Below are 22,958 nucleotides of genomic sequence, written 5' to 3' on the forward strand. Positions count from 1 at the left end.
AGGAACTAGAGAAAGAAGAACAAACAAAACCCAAAGTTAGCAGAAGGAAAGAAATCATAAAGATCAGAGCAGAAATAAATGAAATAGAAACAAAGAAAACAATAGCAAAGATCAATAAAACTAAAAGCTGGTTCTTTGAGAAGATAAACAAAATTGATAAACCATTAGCCAGACTCATCAAGAAAAACAGGGAGAGGACTCAAATCAATAAAATTAGAAATGAAAAAGGAGAAGTTACAACAGACACCGCAGAAATACAAAGCATCCTAAGAGACTACTACAAGCAACTCTATGCCAATAAAATGGACAACCTGGAAGAAACAGACAAATTCTTAGAAAGGTATAACCTTCCAAGACTGAACCAGGAAGAAATAGAAAATATGAACAGAACAATCACAAGTAATGAAATTGAAACTGTGATTTAAACTCTTCCAACAAACAGAAGTCCAGGACCAGATGGCTTCACAGGTGAATTCTATCAAACATTTAGAGAAGAGCTAACACCCATCCTTCTCAAACTCTTCCAAAACATTGCAGAGGAAGGAACACTCCCAAACTCATTCTATGAGGCCACCATCACCCTGATACCAAAACCAGAGAAACATACTACAAAAAAAGAAAATTACAGACCAATATCACTGATGAATATAGATGCAAAAATCCTCAACAAAATACTAGCAAACAGAATCCAACAACACATTAAAAGGATCATACACCACGATCAAGTGGGATTTATCCCAGGGATGCAAGGATTCTTCACTATACGCAAATCAATCAATGTGATACACCATATTAACAAATTGAAGAATAAAAACCATATGATCATCTCAATAGATGAAGAAAAAGCTTTCGACAAAATTCAACACCCATTTATGATAAAAACTCTCCAGAAAGTGGGCATAGAGGGAACCTACGTCAACATAATAAAGGCCATATATGACAAACCCACAGCAAACATCATTCTCAATGGTGAAAAACTGAAAGCATTTCCTCTAAGATCAGGAACGAGACAAGGATGTTCACTCTCACCACTATTATTCAACACAGTTTTGGAAGTCCTAGCCATGGCAATCAGAGAAGAAAAGGAAATAAAAGGAATACAAATTGGAAAAGAAGAAGTAAAACTGTCACTGTCTGCAGATGACATGATACTATACATAGAGAATCCTAAAAATGCCACCAGAAAACTACGAGAGCTAATCAATGAATTTGGTAAAGTTGCAGGATACAAAATTAATGCACAGAAATCTCTTGCATTCCTATACACTAATGATGAACAATCTGAAAGAGAAATTAAGGAAACACTCCCATTTACCATTGCCACAAAAAGAATAAAATACCTAGGAATAAACCTACCTAAGGAGACAAAAGACCTGTACGCAGAAAACTATAAGACACTGATGAAAGAAATTAAAGATGATACCAACAGATGGAAAGATATACCATGTTCTTGGATTGGAAGAATCAATATTGTGAAAATGACTATACTACCCAAAGCAATCTACAGATTCAATGCAATCCCTATCAAATTACGAGTGGCATTTTTTACAGAACTAGAACAAATCATCTTAAAATTTGTATGGAGACACAAAACACCCCGAATAGCCAAAGCAGTCTTGAGGGAAAAAAACGGAGCTGGAGGAATCAGACTCCCTGACTTCAGACTATACTACAAAGCTACAGTAATCAAGACAATATGGTACTGGCACAAAAACAGAAACATAGATCAATGGAACAAGATAGAAAGCCCAGAGATAAACCCACGCACCTATGGTCAACTAATCTATGACAAAGGAGGCAAAGATATATGATGGAGAAAAGACAGTCTCTTCAATAAGTGGTGCTGGGAAAACTGGACAGCTACATGTAAAAGAATGAAATTAGATCACTCCCTAACACCATACACAAAAATAAACTCAAAATGGATTCGAGACCTAAACGTAAGACTGGACAATATAATACTCTCAGAGGAAAACATAGGCAGAACACTCTTTGACATAAATCACAGCAAGATCTTTTTTGATCCACCTCCTAGAGTAATGGAAATAAAAACAAAAATAAACAAATGGGACCTAATGAAACTTCAAAGCTTTTGCACAGCAAAGGAAACCATAAACAAGACAAAAAGACAACCCTCAGAATGGGAGAAAATATTTGCAAACGAATCAACGGACAAAGGATTAATCTCCAAAATATATAAACAGCTCATGCAGCTCAATATTAAAGAAACAAACAACCCAATCCAAAATGGGCAGAGGACCTAAATAGACATTTCTCCAAAGAAGACATACAGATGGCCAAGAAGCACATGAAAAGCTGCTCAACATCACTAAGTATTAGAGAAATGCAAATCAAAACTACAATGAGGTATCACCTCACACCAGTTAGGATGGGCATCATCAGAAAATCTACAAACAACAAATGCTGGAGAGGGTGTGGAGAAAAGGGAACCCTCTTGCACTGTTGGTGGGAATGTAAATTGATACAGCCACTATGGAGAACAGTATGGAGGTCCCTTACAAAACTAAAAATAGAATTACCATATGATCCAGCAATCCCACTACTGGGCATATACTCAAGAGAAAACCATAATTCAAAAAGACACATGCACCCCAATGTTCATTGCAGCACTATTTACAATAGCCAGGTCATGGAAGCAATCTAAATGCCCATCAACAGACGAATGGATAAAGAAGATGTGGTACATATATACAGTGGAATATTACTCAGCCATAAAAAGGAACGAAATTGGGTCATTTGTTGAGACGTGGATGGATCTAGAGACTGTCATACAGAGTGAAGTAAGTGAGAAGAGAAAAACAAATATCGTATATTAACGCATGTATGTGGAACCTAGAAAAATCGTACAGATGAACCGGTTTGCAGGGCAGAAGTTGAGACACAGATGTAGAGAACAAACGTATGGACATCAAGGGGGGAAAGCCGCGGGGGGGTGGGGATGGTGGTGTGATGAATTGGGCCATTGGGATTGACATGTATACACTGACGTGTATAAAATTGATGACTAATAAGAACCTGCTGTATAAAAAAATAAATAAAATAAAATTCAGAAATTAAAAAAAAACAACTAAAAAAAAAGATGAAAGTCTTATAATAACAAGGTGACAAGCATCATTTCAACTCTCTTAGATGACAAGAGGGATACAATAGTCTCTGTTAACAAAAAGTTTGTATTTCCCTAACATCCTTCATTATAAGAAGACACAACACATTAAAACTGAAATAGAAGGGGAAATATGGAGCAATGTCAAATAATGTGGGTGAGATTTCAAAATGCATATATTGTTAACACTGGAAGAACAGCCATTGTACCCTACAGGGACATAAGAGGAGTCTGGGAGACTTACAAAACATCAAACAAAGCTGTAAGAAAGACCTGACATTATACATTGGGGGGAAAGGCACAGGAAAGAAAATGTAGCCTGTAATTTGTGTGATGTCCAAAGGCTGCAAATGTCTCTGCATTCAGCCATGGGGAGCAGAATATACAGAGCAAGTTAGGCCTTTCCTGTCCGTGGGCCTCAGGGCTAGGACGAGGGTGAGGCAAGTGAGGCAGCGAGAGCACAAAATTTTAGGAGCCCCTAACTCACTCTAAGGATCGTGCAAGTTTATGATCCTCAGAACAAGTGCGCCTCCTTAAAGTCTTCACCTTCAGTGCATCATGTGCCTCACCTCAGCCCAGGTTCTGCTAGTTCCCTGTCCCCACCCGTTCCCTGCCAGGAATAAGAGACCTATTTGGAATGAGGAGAAACTCTACCTCTTCCCAAAATACGGTCTTCACATCTGCTTCCTAATACCAAATATGTTCTGCTCCAGGGCTCAAAGAGTTACCAAAGACTTAAATAACCAAGTGGAAATGATATCTATCAATCCCTTCCTTTTGTAATAGAAAGGAGTCTACAAGAAGGTCTCGGATTCCTAAAGGGAAAGGCGGGAGTGTGAATAAAATAGCACACAAAGGAGACAACTAACCTCCGGGATGACTGTAATTTGTTTCCACCGTTGTGGTTTGCTTTCCCCAGGGCAGAGGCAATCAAGTGCAGCAACTGAGGATTTCTGACATACTTGCAAAGTTCCATTTCCTTTTAATATAACTTTTTGCAGATTCAGCAAGGCGTTTTATAGAAAAAATAAAGAGCAGTTTCTATTCATCAATTTATTTTTAGAAACCTTTTGCATAAAGCAAATTCTTATTGTTATAGAAACCATTGATTTTGAATACCTGGTCATTTAGATACTGGTTGAAATTTTGGTATAACTTTATCATGAAATAATTTATTAATGTATTAAATGAAAAAATGGTTGCCAGTGAATGTTTTATGAACTTAACCTTGTTTCCAAAATATTAAGACCACTTTAATTTCTAAAATGTCATCTATTTATTAACATATGATTATCATCCTCTCCACTTGCCAGCACAACAGCTAAAAAAGTTTGTGTTTGTGTGTGTGTGTGTTTAAAAGTAATAAAATGCCCTCACTTTACTGAAAGAAATTGGAGAAGACATAAACAAATGGAAAGACATCCTGTGTTCATGGAACGGGAGAATTAATATTGTTAAAATGGCCATACTAACCAAAGCCATCTTTAGATTCAACACAATTGCCATCAAAATACCAAATGCATTCTTTACAGAAGTAGAAGAAATAATCCTAAAATTTGTTTGGAACCACAAGAGACCCCAAATAGCCAAACCAATCCTGAGAACAAAGAACAAAACTGGAAGTATTACACTTGCTGCTTTCAAACTATACTACAAAGCCATGGTAATGAAAAATAGTACAGTACTGGCACAAAAATAAACACATAGACAACTGTAACAGAATAGAGAGCCCAGAATTAAATCCCAGTACATATGATCAACTACTATTCAACAAGAGAGCCAAGAACACCCAAGGGGTAAAGGTTAGTCTCTTCAATGAATGATGCTGGGAAAACTGGAAAAACACATGCAGGACAGTGAAACTGGACTTCTATCTCACACCATTCACAAAAATTAACTCGAAATGGAACAAAGACTTAAATTAAGACCTGACACCATAAAAATCCTAGAAAACATAGGCAAGAGGCTCACTGATATTGGTCTTGGCAATGATTCTTTGGGCACAATGCCAACAGCACAAACAACAAAAGCAAAAATCATCAAATGGGACTACATCAAATTCAAAAGCTTCTGCACAGCAAAAACAAAAACAAAAAAAACAATTAAAATGAAAAGGTAGCCTACAGAAGGGAGAAAAATTGGCAAACTAAATATCAGAAAGGGGTTAGTTTTTAAATATATTTTGCATATTAACACAACTTAATAACAACAATAACAAAAATAATCCAATGGAAGAAAAGGGCAGAAGAAATAGAAATTTTTTCCAAAGAGGTCATCAAAATGAGCAACAGGCACATGATAAGATGCTCAACCTTATTAATCATCAGGGAAATGCAAATAAAAATCACAAAAAGCTATCACCTCACACCTGTTAGAATGGCTATCATCAAGTAGACAAGAGACAACAAGTGCTGGCACGTACTGGTGAAAAAGTAATCCTTACACACTATTGGTGGGAAGTAAATTAGTCCAAAAACAATGGAAAACAATATGGAGGTTCCTCAAAAAATTAAAAATAGACCTACCATATGAACCAGCAATTCTGCTTCTGGGGATATACCCAAAGGAAAGAAAATAGGAGTTTGATGAGACATATGTACCTTCATGTTTATTTGCAGCACTATTCACAGTAGCCAAGAAATGAAAACAACCCAAATGCCCATCAATGGATGAATGAATAAAAAGATGTAGTATATATACAATAAAATATTATTCAACCATGAGAAAGAAGAATATTCTGCCATTTTCAACAACATGGATGGACCTTGCGCACATTACGTTAAGTGAGATAAGCCAGACAAAGAAAGAAAAGTACTGTACGATATCACTTATGTGTGGAATCTAAAAAAATCAAACGTGTAAAAAAAAAAACAAAAAACACAGTAAAGCAGAGGTTACCAGGGGAGAGGGGGCAGTGGGATAAAATTAATAGCATTTAAGAGTACAAACTTGTAACAAATACTAAAATAGTGATACAGATTTAATGTATGGTTTACTGAACACAGACAATAATATTGTACTATAAGTATGTAATGTGATAAATATCATTACAATGGCCACCATATTAAAAAATATAAATGTATCAAAGTAACATGACGTGCAACTTAAATTTACATGATGTCAAATTTATTCAATAAAAAGTAAACAAAAGTAATACAATGTCTCCAAAAAATTCTATAATTCAAATTATTTAAAAAATACATATATGTTTCATAATCTGCATTGCATTTTGCATTGCATTTTGTATTAACGTGTCTTTAATACATTTTTAGACATAGCTCTTCAAAAAGTAGTACCTATCAGTGGAAGACTAGTTATCCTCCACTCTTTGTTCTGTCCTCTTCCACTGTGAGAGAGTAAGCGTATCATTACCCAGCTAAAGACTCCATTTCTCTGACTCCTTTCCAGTTAAGATGTGGCCATGAGAATAAGTTCTGACCACTAGAATGGGCGCAAGATGTCTTACCCTTACAGGGACTGTGTACCTGCTCTTCTAGTCTCTCTCCCTTTGCATGATGGCTGGGAAATAAGGGCAACTGAAAGATCACCTTGGACCCAGGAAGGAAGCCATATGCTGAGGATGGCAGAGCCACTCTGCTGACCCTAGACTGCTCACCTCTAGATTGTCATATGAGAGAAAAATACACGGTTATCTTACCTCTTTGTTACATTGGTTCCGCCTGTACCTCCAACTAATATAATACTATACCCTCAATTAATATAACAAATGAATGACATTTCTTGAGTTCTGATTACAGGTCAATAAATATTTTACATGGATTATGTCAACTATGTCAGCAACACCATGAGGTTAATAAATAAACATCTTGGCTATACCACAAAGCTATCAACTGTAAGAACTACAGGTATAATAGTCTTTAAGATTTTTTAAAAGGATATGCTATAACATTCTATAAAAAATAATGAGTATATTTTCTTCAGTTAGAAGACCATGAAAACAAAATCAGGAAAAACTTCCTCTACAATTCATAGCAATTCTTTCAACAGATATACACACAAAACCATTTCTGTGCACATGAACAATAATGGAGGTTTTTAAATTCTGCATGCAAATTTACATCTTAGAATTTCCTTCTACATTTTTCTTTTTTAAAGAAACTCAAATGGAAATGTTCATGAGTAGATATTTGGTGGCAGAGCTTTCACTTCTTCTTTATGTCTTTTATAAAAAGAGCAGTAGCATAACCAGATATATTAACCTTGTACCTAACTGAAGATCTGCTCACCTTCTCAAAATACAAGTGGTAACATAAAAAGGTAAAATATTAACATATATTCTAAAGCATAACAAGACTCTTTTCATTGTTGGAGTTATATCTCATTTAGTAGTTGTATACCCTAGAACAAAAATTTAACCTTGCAAATAATTTCTTCCTGCATATTAAAGATGATGATATTCCCTTCACAAGGTTGTCCTGAGGATTAATAAGATAATGGATGCAAAGGGCTTAGGACAGTGCTTGAATACTTGAACTAATTTAGGAAAAAAAAAAAAAAGTAGTCCTCAGTTGTATTTAAAAGGTTCTAATATATTAAGTACTATACTAAGAAAAAGTACAATGCATTATCTCTTTCTCCTAACTTTATTTTTTCTTTCAATTTTTTTTGATAAATTTATTTATTTGTTTGTTTATTTATTTTTGGCCTCCTTGGGTCTTCGTTGCTGCACGCAGCCTTTCTTTAGTTGGGGTGAGTGAGGGCTACTCTTTGTTGTGGTGCACAGGTTTCTCATTGCAGTGGCTTCTCTTGTTGCAGAGCACGGGCTCTAGGCGTGGGCTTCAGTAGTTGTGGCACGCGGACTCAGTAGTTGTGGCTCGTGGGCTAGAGCTCAGGTTCAGTAGTTGTGGTGCACGGGTTTAGCTGCCCCGCAGCATGTGGCATCTTCCTGGACCAGGGCTCGAACCTGTGTCCCCTGCATTGGCAGGCAGATTCTTAACCACTGTGCCACCAGGGAAGCCCCTCTTTCCTCAATTATTTAATCTACCCTGTGGATGATCATACACAACTGAAGGACATGTGTATTCTTCCAATACTTGATTAGAAATGGAAAAATCCAATAAAAGATATCTTAAAACTTGAATGCATCAGGGCTAATAGTACTACATAAGCCTATTCATTCTTGATCTTTAACAGAAGTTAGTCAGGTACCTGGGCAAAATCTCTAATTTTTAAAGTTAAAGTACTGCTTTTATTCAATACTATATATCAGACTTCCCTGGGCTAATATTTTATGATGCCCAAAGTAATTTTCATAAAATTGCAAAGATGTCCTATTTTAGCTATGTTCCCTCATTGCAGCTGAGCCTGCAGGTAAAAAGCAAGATGTGCCCTGCGATGCCAGTAGAAACTACATTCAATAATTTGGGAATTATCATTTTTTAAATATTGAATTTCAACCCAAAACCTGCTAAATTCCTCTATTTATTGAACTTTTGATCCTCACCATGCATCTAACACCCCTAGTCTCAACACAAAGTTCACTCTCAACTCTGGCATCCTTCAGCTAGTCTGCGCTTTAAGTTCCTGTGGCCAAAAAGAAATGCACCTCTGGGACTTCCCTGGTGGCACAGTGGTTAAGAATCCTCCTGCCAATGCAGGGGACATAGGCTCGATCCCTGCTCCAGGAAGATCCCACATGCCGTGGAGCAACTAAGCCCGTGCACTACAACTACTGAGCCCGTGCTCCGCAACTAGTGGACCCACACGCTGCAACTACTGAAACTCGTGTGCTCTATGGCCCGCGTGCTGCAACTACTGAGCCCGCGTGCTGCAACTACTGAAGCCCGCGCGCCTAGAGCCCATGCTCTGCAACAAGAGAAGCCACCGCAATGAGAAGCCCATGCACCGCAACGAAGAGTAGCCCCCGCTCACCACAACAAGAGAAAGCCTGCACAGCAATGAAGACCCAATGCAGCCAAAAAAAATTTTTTTAATTAAAAAAAAAGAAATGCACCTCTTTTGCCCCCATCATGGACCACCTTCTCTCTGGGCAAAAAGAAAGAGGCATATGGACACATTTATCTATCTTCTTGTCCCCTAATACTTAAATTCTTCTTCCAACAGTAAATTCCTCTTTCCCTCCCTTGTTACATACATATAATTCTTTTATTTGTATTTTTTCTATCACTGTAATGAGGTACAATGCCTCATAAAAGCAGCATTGTGGGGATTTTCTTCCATCCTGTCCATTCTATTTTGTTATCCTAATTTAGACAAGGCCATTTACTCATTCATCAATATTTACACTCTTCTTAGTCATCTACAACTTATAAAGCATAATGGACATCAGGTGAGACTTTTTTTTTTCTTAAAGATTCATTGAAAAAAGCAGATTTGGCAAGAGAGGGTTCACGTATTAACACCAAAAGTAAAAAAAGAGGTCAGCCAAGAAAGTGGTTTTTGAGGCTGATAAAACACTGAGGAGTAAAGAAGAGCTCCCAAAACCAGTTTATTTTTAATTTCAATCTGTCAATAAAAAGAGTCACATAACTTTTAACCAGAATCTGTCAATTCTCTTTTCTTTTTTTCTCATTCCACAAATGCCATCACTTTCATAGAGGCTTACTTATTACCCTACACACTTTCATATTCTAATTTATTTTCCCACAGTGAATCATTGCAGATCCCAAACATCAGCTAACAGTAGCCTTCAGGCATCTTTGCACCTTCAAAAATGGAGATTTTGATTACTAGCATGTCAGTTCTCTGAGGAGAGGAACTGTGTCTCTGTCAACCCCTGGTAGCCTGCCCAGTGCCTGGGACATGTTGTGTGCTCAATAACTGTTCATTAGAATTAATTCGATCATTGTTATTCACAAAGAACACTTTTCACTTCAAAATATATTCCTTATTTCAACTCATAAATATTGAAATTTACTCAACATAGACTCTGAACCCTACAATTGTGTTATGAAGAGATTCTGGAATAATATTTTGAAGCATATGCTTAGTAAGGTTTCTTTACGAATTCCTATTAATACATAGAGTAACCATTCATTCTAGTTTCTCCCAGAGAGGAATATTCACATATAAATATTCATGTAATAAATATTCACAGATCATACATGAAACCACTTTTATACCATTTCACCTCATTGATCCACCACATTTTTGGAAAACGAAACACCTCACTGCATCACTAAGAACACAAGATGAAGGTACTTTCAAATTGTTAGATTACTTACATTGAAATGAAAGCAGTGAGACTCTAAAGAAATGATGTTTAAAATTTAATAAATCTTACGGAAGCTATACATGTACATGCTCTTACCCAAGGAAAATGATCTATTTAAGATGCTACACAAATATTTACATGTTGCTATTATTATCAAAAATCATTTTAGAGTGACATTCATAGTCATTTCATAAATCATAAGAAAAACAATCTTTTATAGTGTCTCCTTTCCTTGCACAAAAGTCTGTACGACCCATCTCAGTGATTCACTCTAGCCTCTAGGCATGGCTATAAACATTGTAAACCACTTTTGAAAATAAAATCTACCCTCAAAGAATGAAGATATGTTCCCATTGAGGATATTCAAAAGAATCCCTCACAGGGCTTAAAGTCACCACTATACAAAAGATCCTAATGTCCTCTGAAGACTGGAGGAAACAGGACACCCCAATTTGAATTTCAGGGATGACTATACATCATACGAACTCATGTAAGGGAAGGCTGTATATAAACTGTAAAGTGTGGTGAGAACACCTCACTAATTATTAGGGATGGCAATAACTAGCAGCACCAAAAGCCCCTCTCAGAATTTCACTATCAGATTCACATGAAAAACTGTCCTATATATAATATAGAAAGTTTCTTAGAGGAAAGAACTGCATGCAAATTAAAGAAATGATTAGTAAGTTCGGGGAGACTTTACTCACATCAACAAGCTGGTTGACTCCACTTGCAGTTTTTGCCAGGGTGACAAGGTCTTCCTGCATCTTATCCACCCATGACTTGATGCTGCAGAAATCAGAGAAGAGAATATTCTATCAGATCTCTCACAAAGTAAGGCCACAGACTGACATTCTATATGCACAGATTATCCGCATATAATTCATTAAATTACCTTTAAGTCTTTCTCCTCCTTCCTAGCTCCTACTATACCTACCCACCCACCCCAGCCCACTTTTAAGTGACAAAACCAATGAACCTTTAGGGGTCAACCTCTTAGGATGCTAAAATATCCCCAACTCAAAAAGAGAAAAATGACAAATGAGGGTAAACGTTTGCTTAATTTTTATGAAAATGCCATTAAAAACAAGTTACTGAATGGAATATTCTAAACTAAACTTTATCCTTTAGGTTACAAGCCTTCATAATATAATATAATATAATACTAAATGTTAAATGTAGAATATTTGAAAAATGCCAGAAAATGACAAATATTTTTAAATTTCTTATAATTCCAATACCCAAGGATAATCACTTAACATTTTGATGTATTCCCTTCAAGTCTTTTAAAATTCTTTCACAAGGTCAAGCACATATTATGTAAAATTCACATATCTTTTTTTCCATCAGTCACATGATAAATACCCTTCCACGTCATTACAGATATTTTATAAACACTGTACTTTAATGGCCACTTAATATTCCCTTATCTCTAAATCCCATAATATACTTGACCATCCTCCTTTTTTAAAAGATAACTAGAATGTCATCAGCTTTAATTGCTAAAAATTTCACTGCAACAAATATCTCAGTACACATTAAGCTTAAAAGTATTTCATTTCCTTAGCTAGACTCTTAGATTTGGAATTACTGGATCAAGGCTTAAGTTTTAAAGAAATGGTTTTGAGCATTAAAATTATGATTGAAGGTTCCAGTTCAAATCCTTTTCATGTACAGGTGAGCCTTGAACAATGTGGGGGGTTAGGAGTGCAAAGCCCCAGGCAGCTGAAAATCCGCAAATAACTTTACAGTCAGCCCTCGGCATCCGCGGTTTGGCATCCACAGATGAAACCAATGATGGATCATGTAGTACTGCACGTTAACTGAAAAACAATCTACTATAAATAGACTCACGAAGTTTAAACCCATGTTGTTCAAGAGACAATTGTATATACTTTAACGTAATGGAGATCTTAAAATACAAGCTATGGATGTCAGAACATTTTAGAAAATTCTAAACTGATGGTCTATCTTATTTTTCCTGTCATTAGAGATTACCAAATACCACACAATTTTCCCCATTCTAATAAGTTAAATTTAATTTGCAATCCCTTCATATACTTCATTTATTCATCCTCATGTTGCAAAAAGACCTAAAGTGTGTGCCCTTTTCTGTCCATGCAAATATAAGAAAACACTAATAAGAACGATAGGAAATGATTTATATTGGAATTTGAACTTCTCTCTACATATATATGGTCTGTGTATCTATCATTGCTTATTTATTCTATTGTTTGGATTTTATAAATACTAAACGTTTTCCCTCCTTTTTTTTTTTGATTGACAGTGTGATTTATTCAGTTTCAGTATACTGCAATAGCATACAAATAATTTATACATTTAAAAGGTAACTCTTAGATATGTTCATTTGACAGTGAACATAAACTCTCAAATGATCATATCTACAATACAGAAACAGACTCTAAGGCATAGAGAACAGACTTGTGGCTGCCAAGGGGGAGGGGAGGTGGGGGGGGAGAGAAGGATTGGAAGTTTGGGATTAGCAGATGCAAACTATTATACTATACAGGACGGATAAACAACGAGGTCCTACTGTATAGCACAGGGAACTATATTCAATGTCCTGTGATAAACCATGATGGAAAAGAATATGAAAAAGGATATATATATATATGTATAACTGAGTCACCTCACCGTACAGCAGAAATTAACACAACATTGTAAATCAACTATAATTCAATAAAAAATTTTTTTAAAAAAGGTAACTCTTCTGTCATAAGAGAGCAAGCTGTAATTCAAGGACTGAAGCTGGTTTCCCCACCGCAGCGCGGGCTCTGTCCAGTCAGCATTCACACTGAACTGAGCCCCCTCTCTCCCGTCTGTCAGTCTTTTCAATGGAATGACAACAGGGCATGAGGAGCAGAAATCATATCTGCTGATCCCACCAGGAACCTCTAAAGGCACAGGTTCTTTAAAGCACGTTAGAGAATGAACCCGTCAGTGGGTGGACTCTGTGGAAGAACAACAACCCTGGTCCCTTCCCCCCTGTTCTCCAGAAGTGTGTTAGTGGCTCTCAAACGTTTCAGAAAAATTTACTATGAGGAAAATCACAGCTTTCATGATTAGTATTTAAAAGGCACTTATGCACATTTTCCCTTAGGAAATTGATTGAGCGATGAAGAGTAACACTGAACCATTCTCATCCTCAATGACCAACATTCTGGATCTAAAATGGTAGGCGGCTGCATCACCTCTCTCAAGAGAGCCAGTTCTCATTATTCCGAGGCCTGGCCATGTTCACTGGTTTCACCACACTGGTTTCTACCCCTCCAAGAATGGGGTAGAAAAGTGCTGTTTTGAAAATGAACTTTATTTCATAAGTGCTTTGATCATGAGGATTTAACCACGTTTGTCTTCTCCTTAGACAAAAATTTCAATACTACTACAAGGTCATCAACCTTTTTTCTGATAAATTTAAATGTAATAGTATTAAAAATTAAATGTGGGGCTACCCTGGTGGCGCAGTGGTTGAGAGTCTGCCTGCCAATGCAGGGGACACGGGTTCGAGCCCTGGTCTGGGAAGATCCCACATGCCGCGGAGCAACTGGGCCCGTGAGCCACAACTACTGAGCCTGCGCGTCTGGAGCCTGTGCTCCGCAACAAGAGAGGCCGCGATAGTGAGAGGCCCGCGAACCGCGATGAAGAGTGGCCCCCACTTGCCGCAACTAGAGAAAGCCCTCGCACAGAAACGAAGACCCAGCACAGCCATAAATAAATAAATAAATAAAGCCAGACCCTTAGGGGGGAAAAAAAAAAAAAAAATTAAATGTGGAAAAAGTATAACATGGGGAAGGAATTTAAGTGAGGTACATATAGGAGACCATATAAAAGAGTAATGAGCTAAAAATCTAAAGAGGAAGAAGGAAAACTGAAAATCAGTCATGAAAAAGGATGAAATGCCTTAGAAGAAAACACAGAGGGGCTTGATTTACACGTAAAACAAACTAGTTGGTAAATGTAATAGATAAAAGCAAGGGGTACTTTCACACAAATGAAAATAAGGAAGAATATTTATTGAATCATGCTGTATGAATATGATTTTCAAAATGATTATCAAGAAACAAAAAATAAATAAATGGGAAAAGGGTGTAAAGTTAAGAGAAAATTCTAGAACCATTAAAATAAATGATGCACACCACATTATTCTAATATACTTTGTGCTACTTATGGGCTGGTATATATATTTGAAAAATATTACAAATACTAACTAATATTCGTGTTACTCTATTAGGTAAGTATAATTGTGATCCATTTTTACATTAAGAACAAAAAAATTACAGTAGGGGATGGGTAGGAGAAAAAAACATGGACATCATTTTCTAATTCAGATGAGACCCTTTCATTTCTCCAAGCAATCACTGAACAAAACCCAGAGAAAAGGAATCATCTCTTCTCAAATATAATTGCCAACATTGACAAATAGTAAGAAGTGTTATACATGTTTTTGGCCGGAAAACTGAGAAACAAAGACTATATGTAAAAAAATAAACTCCTGAATTCTGATTCATGCTAAACCAATCCAAAACGTGCTTTCTAACTTGACACCTGAGTGTACTGTCACTGCCAGTGTTCACTGGTGTGAACCTGTTTTGGCTGAAAAGCAATTTAGGGCCCGATCAGTCTTCTCTGTCCCACTGACAAGCTGTTAAGAACATAGTATAGGAACAAACATTATTTTTTATAGACATGAGGTATTACCTGGTTTTCCTAAAATACATAAGCACTCTGCCTTTCAAACCTGGAATTAGAAGATTATAATGGCTAGGAAATAAGCGAAGATCTCATTGATCATGAAAGTGAAAAATTACATAAGGGAAAATATTCACACGGGCAAATTCTCCATCAGTCTTTCTCTTTCTAGGTAAATTGTCAACCACATATGCATAATCACTAAGCACTATTTTATTAAATGTCTCCAGAAGGCACTATAATATTTTGGAGAAAGTTACAGAGGATATAGTCTTTTCAGATAATAAGAAATGAACATAGCACTCCATGAGGAAGAATTTGCTGTTTCTTCTTTGTCAGCCCATTCAACAAGAACTAGTATCTGCTGGAGAAGATACTAAAAGCTGGCAGGGCAGAAATGAAAGATACATGCTTTACAGTCTGGTTAGGTTTAAAACTGGGTCTGACAGGAAAGAGGCAGAAGAGAACAAGAATAAGGTGGTGTTGGGGAGGAAAAAGTATCTTTTCTTCTACCTTTCTAAATTCTTGACTGAGAACCTGTAACAAAAGACAGACTAATAAGTGAAATGCATACAAATTGATTTAAGTTTTACATGACACGGGAGGTTTCATAAGGAAATGAAGACCTGCCTCCCCCCCAAAAAATGGTTAAACCTGAGTGTCTTTATGCTAGGTTTGATGAAGAATAGAAAGATATGATGGGACAAAGAATATGAGCTAAGTATAGTAAACTGGGGGAAACTTAACAGAGACCATTCATTCACATTTCTCTTTCTGCCCCATGTCTTCAGAGGTAAGGATGCTCCTTTCTCCCAGGTATAGGGGAGCAATGCTCACATGAGGGGAAGGTCACAAAGTCCTCCCTGCAGATGCCACTTCCCCAACGCCTTCAGCTTAAAATATTCAATAGGCTATGTAACCATATTTAGCCCATCCTGAATCCCATCAGTAGGACATGCTTCAGGAATCAGAAGAGTCACTTAAAGTTTATGAGATAGTTGTGTGGGGAGGTGGATAGAGGAGGTTTTCGACTAGTAGCTACTCAAAGTGAGATCTGAAGGACAAGTGGAATTTAAGAAAATCGAGAAGGGAAGGAAGTAACAACGAAGGCAGGGGGAACTTAAAACGTGGCATAGCAACCACAAGTAGTCTGTATGGCCGGAGTCCAAGGTTGTTCATCAAATGTATGGAATGGGGGCAGGAATGGTCAGGAAGAAATTCTGGCAAATAGTTGGCCAGACCCAGGGTCTTAAATAACATTCTGAAGCATTTAGATTGTATCCTCAAAATAATGGAGAGAGAATGGAAAATGTGAAGTTAGCGAGTAACAAGATTAAGGGTATATGAACATGCTAAAATAATTTCTCTGAGAGCCAAGTGGATGGTGGCTTAGAGGGAGAACAAAAAGTGAGGATGGAGGGGCTAGATAAGATGGAAGAAATGAGGAGGGCTCAAGCCAGCTCAGTAGTAGCGAGAGTAGAGAGGGAAACAAAAGGGAGACCAAGTAGAAGAAACCAGCTCAACAAAACTCTGAAGGATGGATGACAGGATTTCATGTACTACTAGATTTAAATAGTGAATGGGAGAAAGGATTTGCAGGTGACTCACGGAGTTCCTCAGTTAGACAATGATAGGACATTTTGTTATAGAAAGTATAAGAGGAAGAACGATTTAGAGGGGTATTGATGAGTTTGTTTTTATTGGTTCAGGTAGAGATGTTTTTGAGAGATTCACGTATAGAAACCCAGTAGGCAATTGAATATACATAGATTTGAAGCTCTCAGAAGTTTCCATAGCATTTAAAGATCAGGTAGTTACAAAGGACAAAGGTAAATCAGTGTATGACTCCCAAAGGAGAGTTTATAGAGGGAGAAAGAAAATACACAGTAGCTAGAACTCTGGAAAATAACACTGAAAAAAGAGACAGGAATCTGAGTAGCGGCAAGAAAGAAGGGAATCCAAGAACAATGGTATCACAAAAGCCAGGGAAGGGAAGAATATCGAGAGAGAGTCATCAAACAAGGTGAGAGAAATTTATCTATCTTATATGTGAGGACAGTGAGAGAAGTGTGGAACCTAGGAAAAAATGGAGAACAAGGAGTTAGTGCTCCTTTTTGTTTTTTAATCAGAGAGACATAGGCATGGTTCTATGCAAAAGGAGAAAGGCACGGAGAGGAGACATCACAGAGAAATCTCAGGAGAGAACATGTAACTTACTGACAGGGCAAGGGCCTTCAAAAGACTCTAGATTCACTCAGCTTTTTCTTGCTTACCCTCTATATTCCAAACATGATCTGGTGAAGGATGAGTGAAGAAATAAGCAGAACACAGGAGAACCCTAATCCATGGCTGGAAGGTAGGTTACTTCTTCCATGGAGATTGAAGGGGAAACGTAAAAGGTTTTAAGTAAATGAAAATAGCTACAACAACTCGATCAAAAACTGGAGACAGTTCTACTTATTGGTCTCTATTTTTTTTTCTTTTTTGTAATAAAGTAGACAGGGTCATCGGTTCAGAGATAGGCAGGAGGTATTAAGGTAGGGTAGTTGAAAAGAAAAGTTGGAGGTTTCAAAAGAACAATGACTGGAGAGTATTTAAGGAAAAGCTCTATACTGGGGGTCACCAGTTTTCATCAGTACTAATCAGCATGACTGTGTGAATTTCTCCACCGGCACTAGGCTAAAGAGGGTGAGATGGGAGAAAAAAGGCATTCAGATGAATATGGGGCAGATACCAGCAGGTGGGAAAGATGGACAAGGAAAAGTGAACTGAAGGGCCTGAAAACTTTAAGATCTCTACTAATTCTAAATAACAAAGACTACCAAAAATATTCATTAAAATGTTACAGTATTATATTTATACACAACACTTATTTTCTAAACATTTTTCTTATGGAACCAAAAATACTATTACAATATTTCTAGGAAAATGTGAAAATACTGTATTGCCAAATTTCAAATTTCTCATCATTTTGGGGGTTTGTAGCCTAATAATCTCATAAAAGAATATGCTGGAACACTAAAGGAAGAAAGTGGCCTGAACACATATCCCACATTTAAATCACCTGAATCAAAATATAATTTCTAAAAGAAAAAATTCTAAAAATCACTGAAATAAAATGGATTGCTCTCAGAAAGTTTACAGTTTGTTTGAAAATCTTTCTCTTGGAAATAAATATATATTACAATATCTGAGCAGCTCAAAAACTGTTGAATCAATGTATATCGGGTTATATAGATACAACAGAACTGGACTAACAGGTATACTGTTTCCATGAGAATATGCTCTGGATTTTCCAACTTGTGATGTCAGGAACATACTTACTCTGCTTGTTAGAAATGTGACATCTTGGTTTCATGTGTCAAGTGGTAACAGAGGATTAGCAGGTTAGGACTTGAGCATGATATAGTCAGGAGAGTGAGAATGCATGGTATTGGTAGAGAAGAACGATGAGAAGCTCCAGAGACTGGGTATGCAGTCAACGCATGCAACAAAGCTACTTCCTATCTCTCTGCTCTCTCCCGTCTCCCAATTTTCCACTGCCTTTTGAAACCCTGTGTTTCTCTAAGTTCCTACAACCCCAAAACGTCAAAATCTCATGACTGCAATTGCCACCTTTACATACATAATTCCTACATTTGAGCTCCATTTCTGCCTTAACGACAGTTTGCTAGATCACTCCCTTTTGATTTTCCAGCATTCTTTTTCAAAATATCTATAAAACTAAACTTAAAATCTTCCCTGCCCACAGCACTAACCCTCTGTGTTCCTTCTTCTTGTTGGCAAACCATCTCCTCAGTCATCCAGGTCCATGCCATCAATTTCTTCATCATATCCCTCCTTCAATCCTTTGTAAAATAATAGTATCTCAGTGTTTTTCCCAATACGTACCTGAGAGCTGAATGCACTGAGACCTTATTTTATGCCAAACTTCTTGCCAAAGGTATTTAACATTCACTCTCTCATTTAGTCATCAGAAAAACTAGTGCTCACTTTCATAGATGAGAAAACTTCAAGTTGAGAGAAGTTTAACAGCCCAGCCTTGTAGCTTCCGATTTTCTAAGCCATTTTACTTCCACCAACCTCACACATTTCCATGTGCGTCGACTGTCCTTTTCCACATTCTGCTTTGGCTCTATAACCTCTCCCTGAAATTAATCCTCCACCTCCATTGTGAATAAATTTCCCAACTACTCTAATGTCACCTTCACAAGCTCCCAAACTAAAAATGTCCTCTTCTATCCACTAAATTCCAAAGCACTTTAATTGTGGTTTGTGTTTATTTTTCTGTAGACTTTCATGATTAGATGGATATACTTTTATTCTCATTCATCACTGAATCCTCAACATTACAGTGCCTTGCGTATAGTAGGCACACAGATATTTATTGAATAAATAGAAAAATGTATTGAAATAAAATGTAATTGCAGTATTGTTTTTTAAAACACCCAATTATCTTTACTTAATGCACGCAGAGTAAATAATTTAGTTACTAAATTTCCTCTTCCCTCCAAAATCCACATCAGAAAAAAATGAACTGCTGGACCCATGCATCTATAAATAGCACCCACTTTTCAACAAGTAGAAGAATTTTTAAATGCGACTTAATACTTTAAAGAAATTTTTTTTAATCTGTGTAACGCATACCTTATAATTCTAAATCTTTCAAGTGGACATTGAATTTCATAGGAAAAAAATGAAGTCTTGTAATCCTTCTCTACCTCTACAATAACTCGTTACAGAGTCAAATAGCAGTATATGTTCCCAACTGTTTGATGATGTCTGCCGGCTCAGTGTACTCTGGAGAATTCTATATGAGATCTCTAAAAATTGAGGCAAATATTTTATTGAGTAGTTGAGATAATCTTTTATATCCTCTACTTCACTTTATTGTACAGAAATAGCCCAAATTCTAAAGGCAAATAATATAAAATATTCAAGTTTTCACTAAATTTGAGAGAAGAATACTCGCCATGCAATTAATACTGTTCCTTTTGAGGTTAGATTTGACTGTAAGATGGCTTTCAAAAGAGTATTGCATAGTTCAGGAAACTATTTAAAAAAGAAGAAGAAGAAGAAAGAAAGAGAGATGGTAATCCATTTCACTTTGCATGCATTTGAGGAACATCAAATTGAGAACAGCACAAATTACACCCTGTTTCATCTATTGTAAAGTGCAGCAGTTGAGTACAAAGTGTCAAGTCTGCGTAGTTATCTATTTAATTGTTTTAAATGCTACACAGAGAATTTGCCTTTTTACTGGTTGGAATAATGGAGCCAAAGTGATAGCTAAGAAATATTACAATAGGTCCTACAAAGACTGACTGTCCTTCCTTCCTATATCTCACGTAGTAAGTCCTCTGTCAGAAAAGAATGTGTGTGAACTTCCTGCTATTAGTAAGAAGAGACTATTAAAACAGACATCTTCCTTCCACATCCATCTTGAATTATCCCACTAGCAATTATCATAGAGACTAGAGCAAAAAAGGAATATAGTAGTGTGTATATGTCAATGCCAATCTCCCTATTTATCCATTCCACTCCCCCTTTCCCCCTTGGTAACCATAAGTTTGTTTTCTACATAAGAACCTACTGTATAGCACAGGGAACTCTACTCAATACTCTGTAATGACCTATATGGGGAAAAGAATCTAAAAAAGAGTGGCTATACGTATATGTATAACTGATTCACTTTGCTGTACAGCAGAAAATAACATAACATTGTAAATCATCTATACTCCAATAAAAATTAATTAAAAAAAATTATTTTTAAATAATAGGAGAGACACAAAAGAAATGGGAATGGAAAAGAGCTGGTACAGTATGGGAATGAGAGGAGGAGGAGAGGGAAAGTGAGAAGCCTGTACCCTTTGGGGCCCTTGTCCTAAAGCAATTCTCTGCCTATGCCACTATTTTTAAGAAATAATTTTATTTTTAACCCAAGGAAATCAGAGACATAGTTCTGCCCTGTAGACCTGGGAAAAAATAAAAATATCACAAGATCTAACAAACTGGCCATTTCAATTGTGTTGATATATAAATAGCTTATTAATAAATTTGAAGTAATAAGACCATGTATTTCAAAACTGTTCCACTTGCTATAAATATCCCACCAATGCCAAACTGCTCCTTTTTTTGTTATATAATAAACCACCCACAGTGTTCTTATAGTTGGGTAAAAAATAACATAAGTAAGCCAAAGATTTAGATAACCTAGACACACTATTTGCTAAATATGCATTTCTTATAACATGGGTAAGTATATCATGAAAAATACTGTGTGTGTGTGTGTGTGTGTGTGTGTGTGTGTGTGTGTGTGTGAAAGGAACACTTGGTATCTACAATAAATCTAAAACTGCTTGTGAGATGGCTGTCATGCCAGTAATGTTAGTTCCTGAAATTATTCTCCATTTAAACCATTTTCAATAACACTGCTGCTCTGTTTTTAGAAAGCTGTTTAGACTTGTGAAATGCTTTAGTATTCCATTTGTGTCTAGAGTCAATCCTGAAAGAAATGCAGAAAGGGATGTGATCATGCTAATCAGGGTGGAAAGGTAAAGTACTCGAGAGAAGAAGAAAAAAGGTTTTATCACTAAAAATCGGATTCTTATGCTGTTCGTGTTCCTCTGCCTTCATTTTCTGTTTGCTTTCCGCTGTTGCGCGTGCATGTGTGTGTGTGTGTGTGTGTGTGTGTGTGTGTGTGTGTGTTTAATCTGCTTTACAAATATACATAGTCATACTTCTCAAAGACCAAAGATTCTTCATGAGATCTACCTTTCCCACCATCTCGGATTGATTTTTGTTTTATCCCAGCATTTTCGTTGTTTCTTTATTTAGTTAATATTTTTTTGTCTCAGCTGCAGCAATTTGCTGCCAGCTTCCAAGACAACAAATGAGCAATACACTTTAGGGTTGATGTTAATGTAGTTCCCTGGATTAGCTAGAGGGGGGAGGGTTCTCATACAAGGGATCTGCTCCCTGGAGGCCTGGAGAGCTTTGTTTTTTATGTCCACATCACCTTTAGTTACAACCTGCAGCATTGTCCCTCCAGCCTGGTGCCAAAGGAGGTGTCCCAAATGGCCACACAATCTGCTGCTGGTGTTTCTATGAACCAAATGGGTTGAATTTCTTAATTGCACATTACAAAACTTCCATTCATTTTCTTGAGGATCTTCTCTTTCATTGTTTACCTTATTTTTTATCAGCCATTGCAGATAGTTCACAAAATGTATTTTTGTCTAATTCAAGCATGTAAATATTACTTAATGTCATAATCAGATTTTCCTCATTTCCTTTCTTCTCTGAATTAATAATTGTATCCGTAATATTTCCAGTACTGCAAAATCCTCAAATGTTTATTATGTTTGGATTCTGACTTAAATGCCCCATCTACTTCCCTACATAGATCGGTATCTGCAGTCAGGCCAGTTTAAGTGTTTCACAAACATGTCAGTTTTGTCATGTTATTTAATCATGTTTTCCACTAGCCTGAAATGACCTCTCTTAAGTCTCTTCAGGGCTTGAAGATCATTTTTCAAGTCTGTACTTCAGTTCCTTCTTCTGGGCAAGTCCTCAAGTGTTCAGAAATTTTTTTTCTAAGTTCCTAAAATAGATATAGCCTGTCCTACAAAACATCACACACGTTGATATACTGTCTTACGTTAGTATTATTTTTTCCCAACAATATTTGCTTTCCTTGAGTGGATGGGCCACAGCTTCCAGTTCTGTATTCTGAGAATATCTAGCACATTTCTGGACATATATTAGATGCTCAATAGACAAGAGACAGCATCTATCTCGCATCTATGTGCCAACAGCTGTTCTAAACATGTTATGTGAAAAAACTCTAATTCTCACAAAAATTCTATGAGGCAGATACTATTATGAATCTCACTTTACAGACTGAGGAAACTGAGGCACAGAGAGGTT

The 22,958-nt window shown here is 36.7% G+C and overlaps 1 protein-coding gene across 9 annotated transcripts in view; it reads right to left on the bottom strand.

Moving 5' to 3' along the window:
* CACNA2D1 (calcium voltage-gated channel auxiliary subunit alpha2delta 1) overlaps nucleotides 1-22,958 on the bottom strand; it is a 496,546-nt gene that overhangs the window by 397,938 nt on the left and 75,650 nt on the right. For all 9 annotated transcript variants that reach the window (XM_082399325.1, XM_082399323.1, XM_082399324.1 and 6 more), the window contains one exon: nucleotides 11,027-11,108. In XM_082399325.1, coding sequence (XP_082255451.1) covers nucleotides 11,027-11,108 — 82 coding nt within the window. The remainder of the gene's footprint in view (nucleotides 1-11,026; nucleotides 11,109-22,958) is intronic.

Source organism: Balaenoptera borealis, assembly GCF_965194805.1.
Source record: "Balaenoptera borealis genome assembly, chromosome: 7".
Taxonomy (NCBI): Eukaryota; Metazoa; Chordata; class Mammalia; order Artiodactyla; family Balaenopteridae; genus Balaenoptera; species Balaenoptera borealis.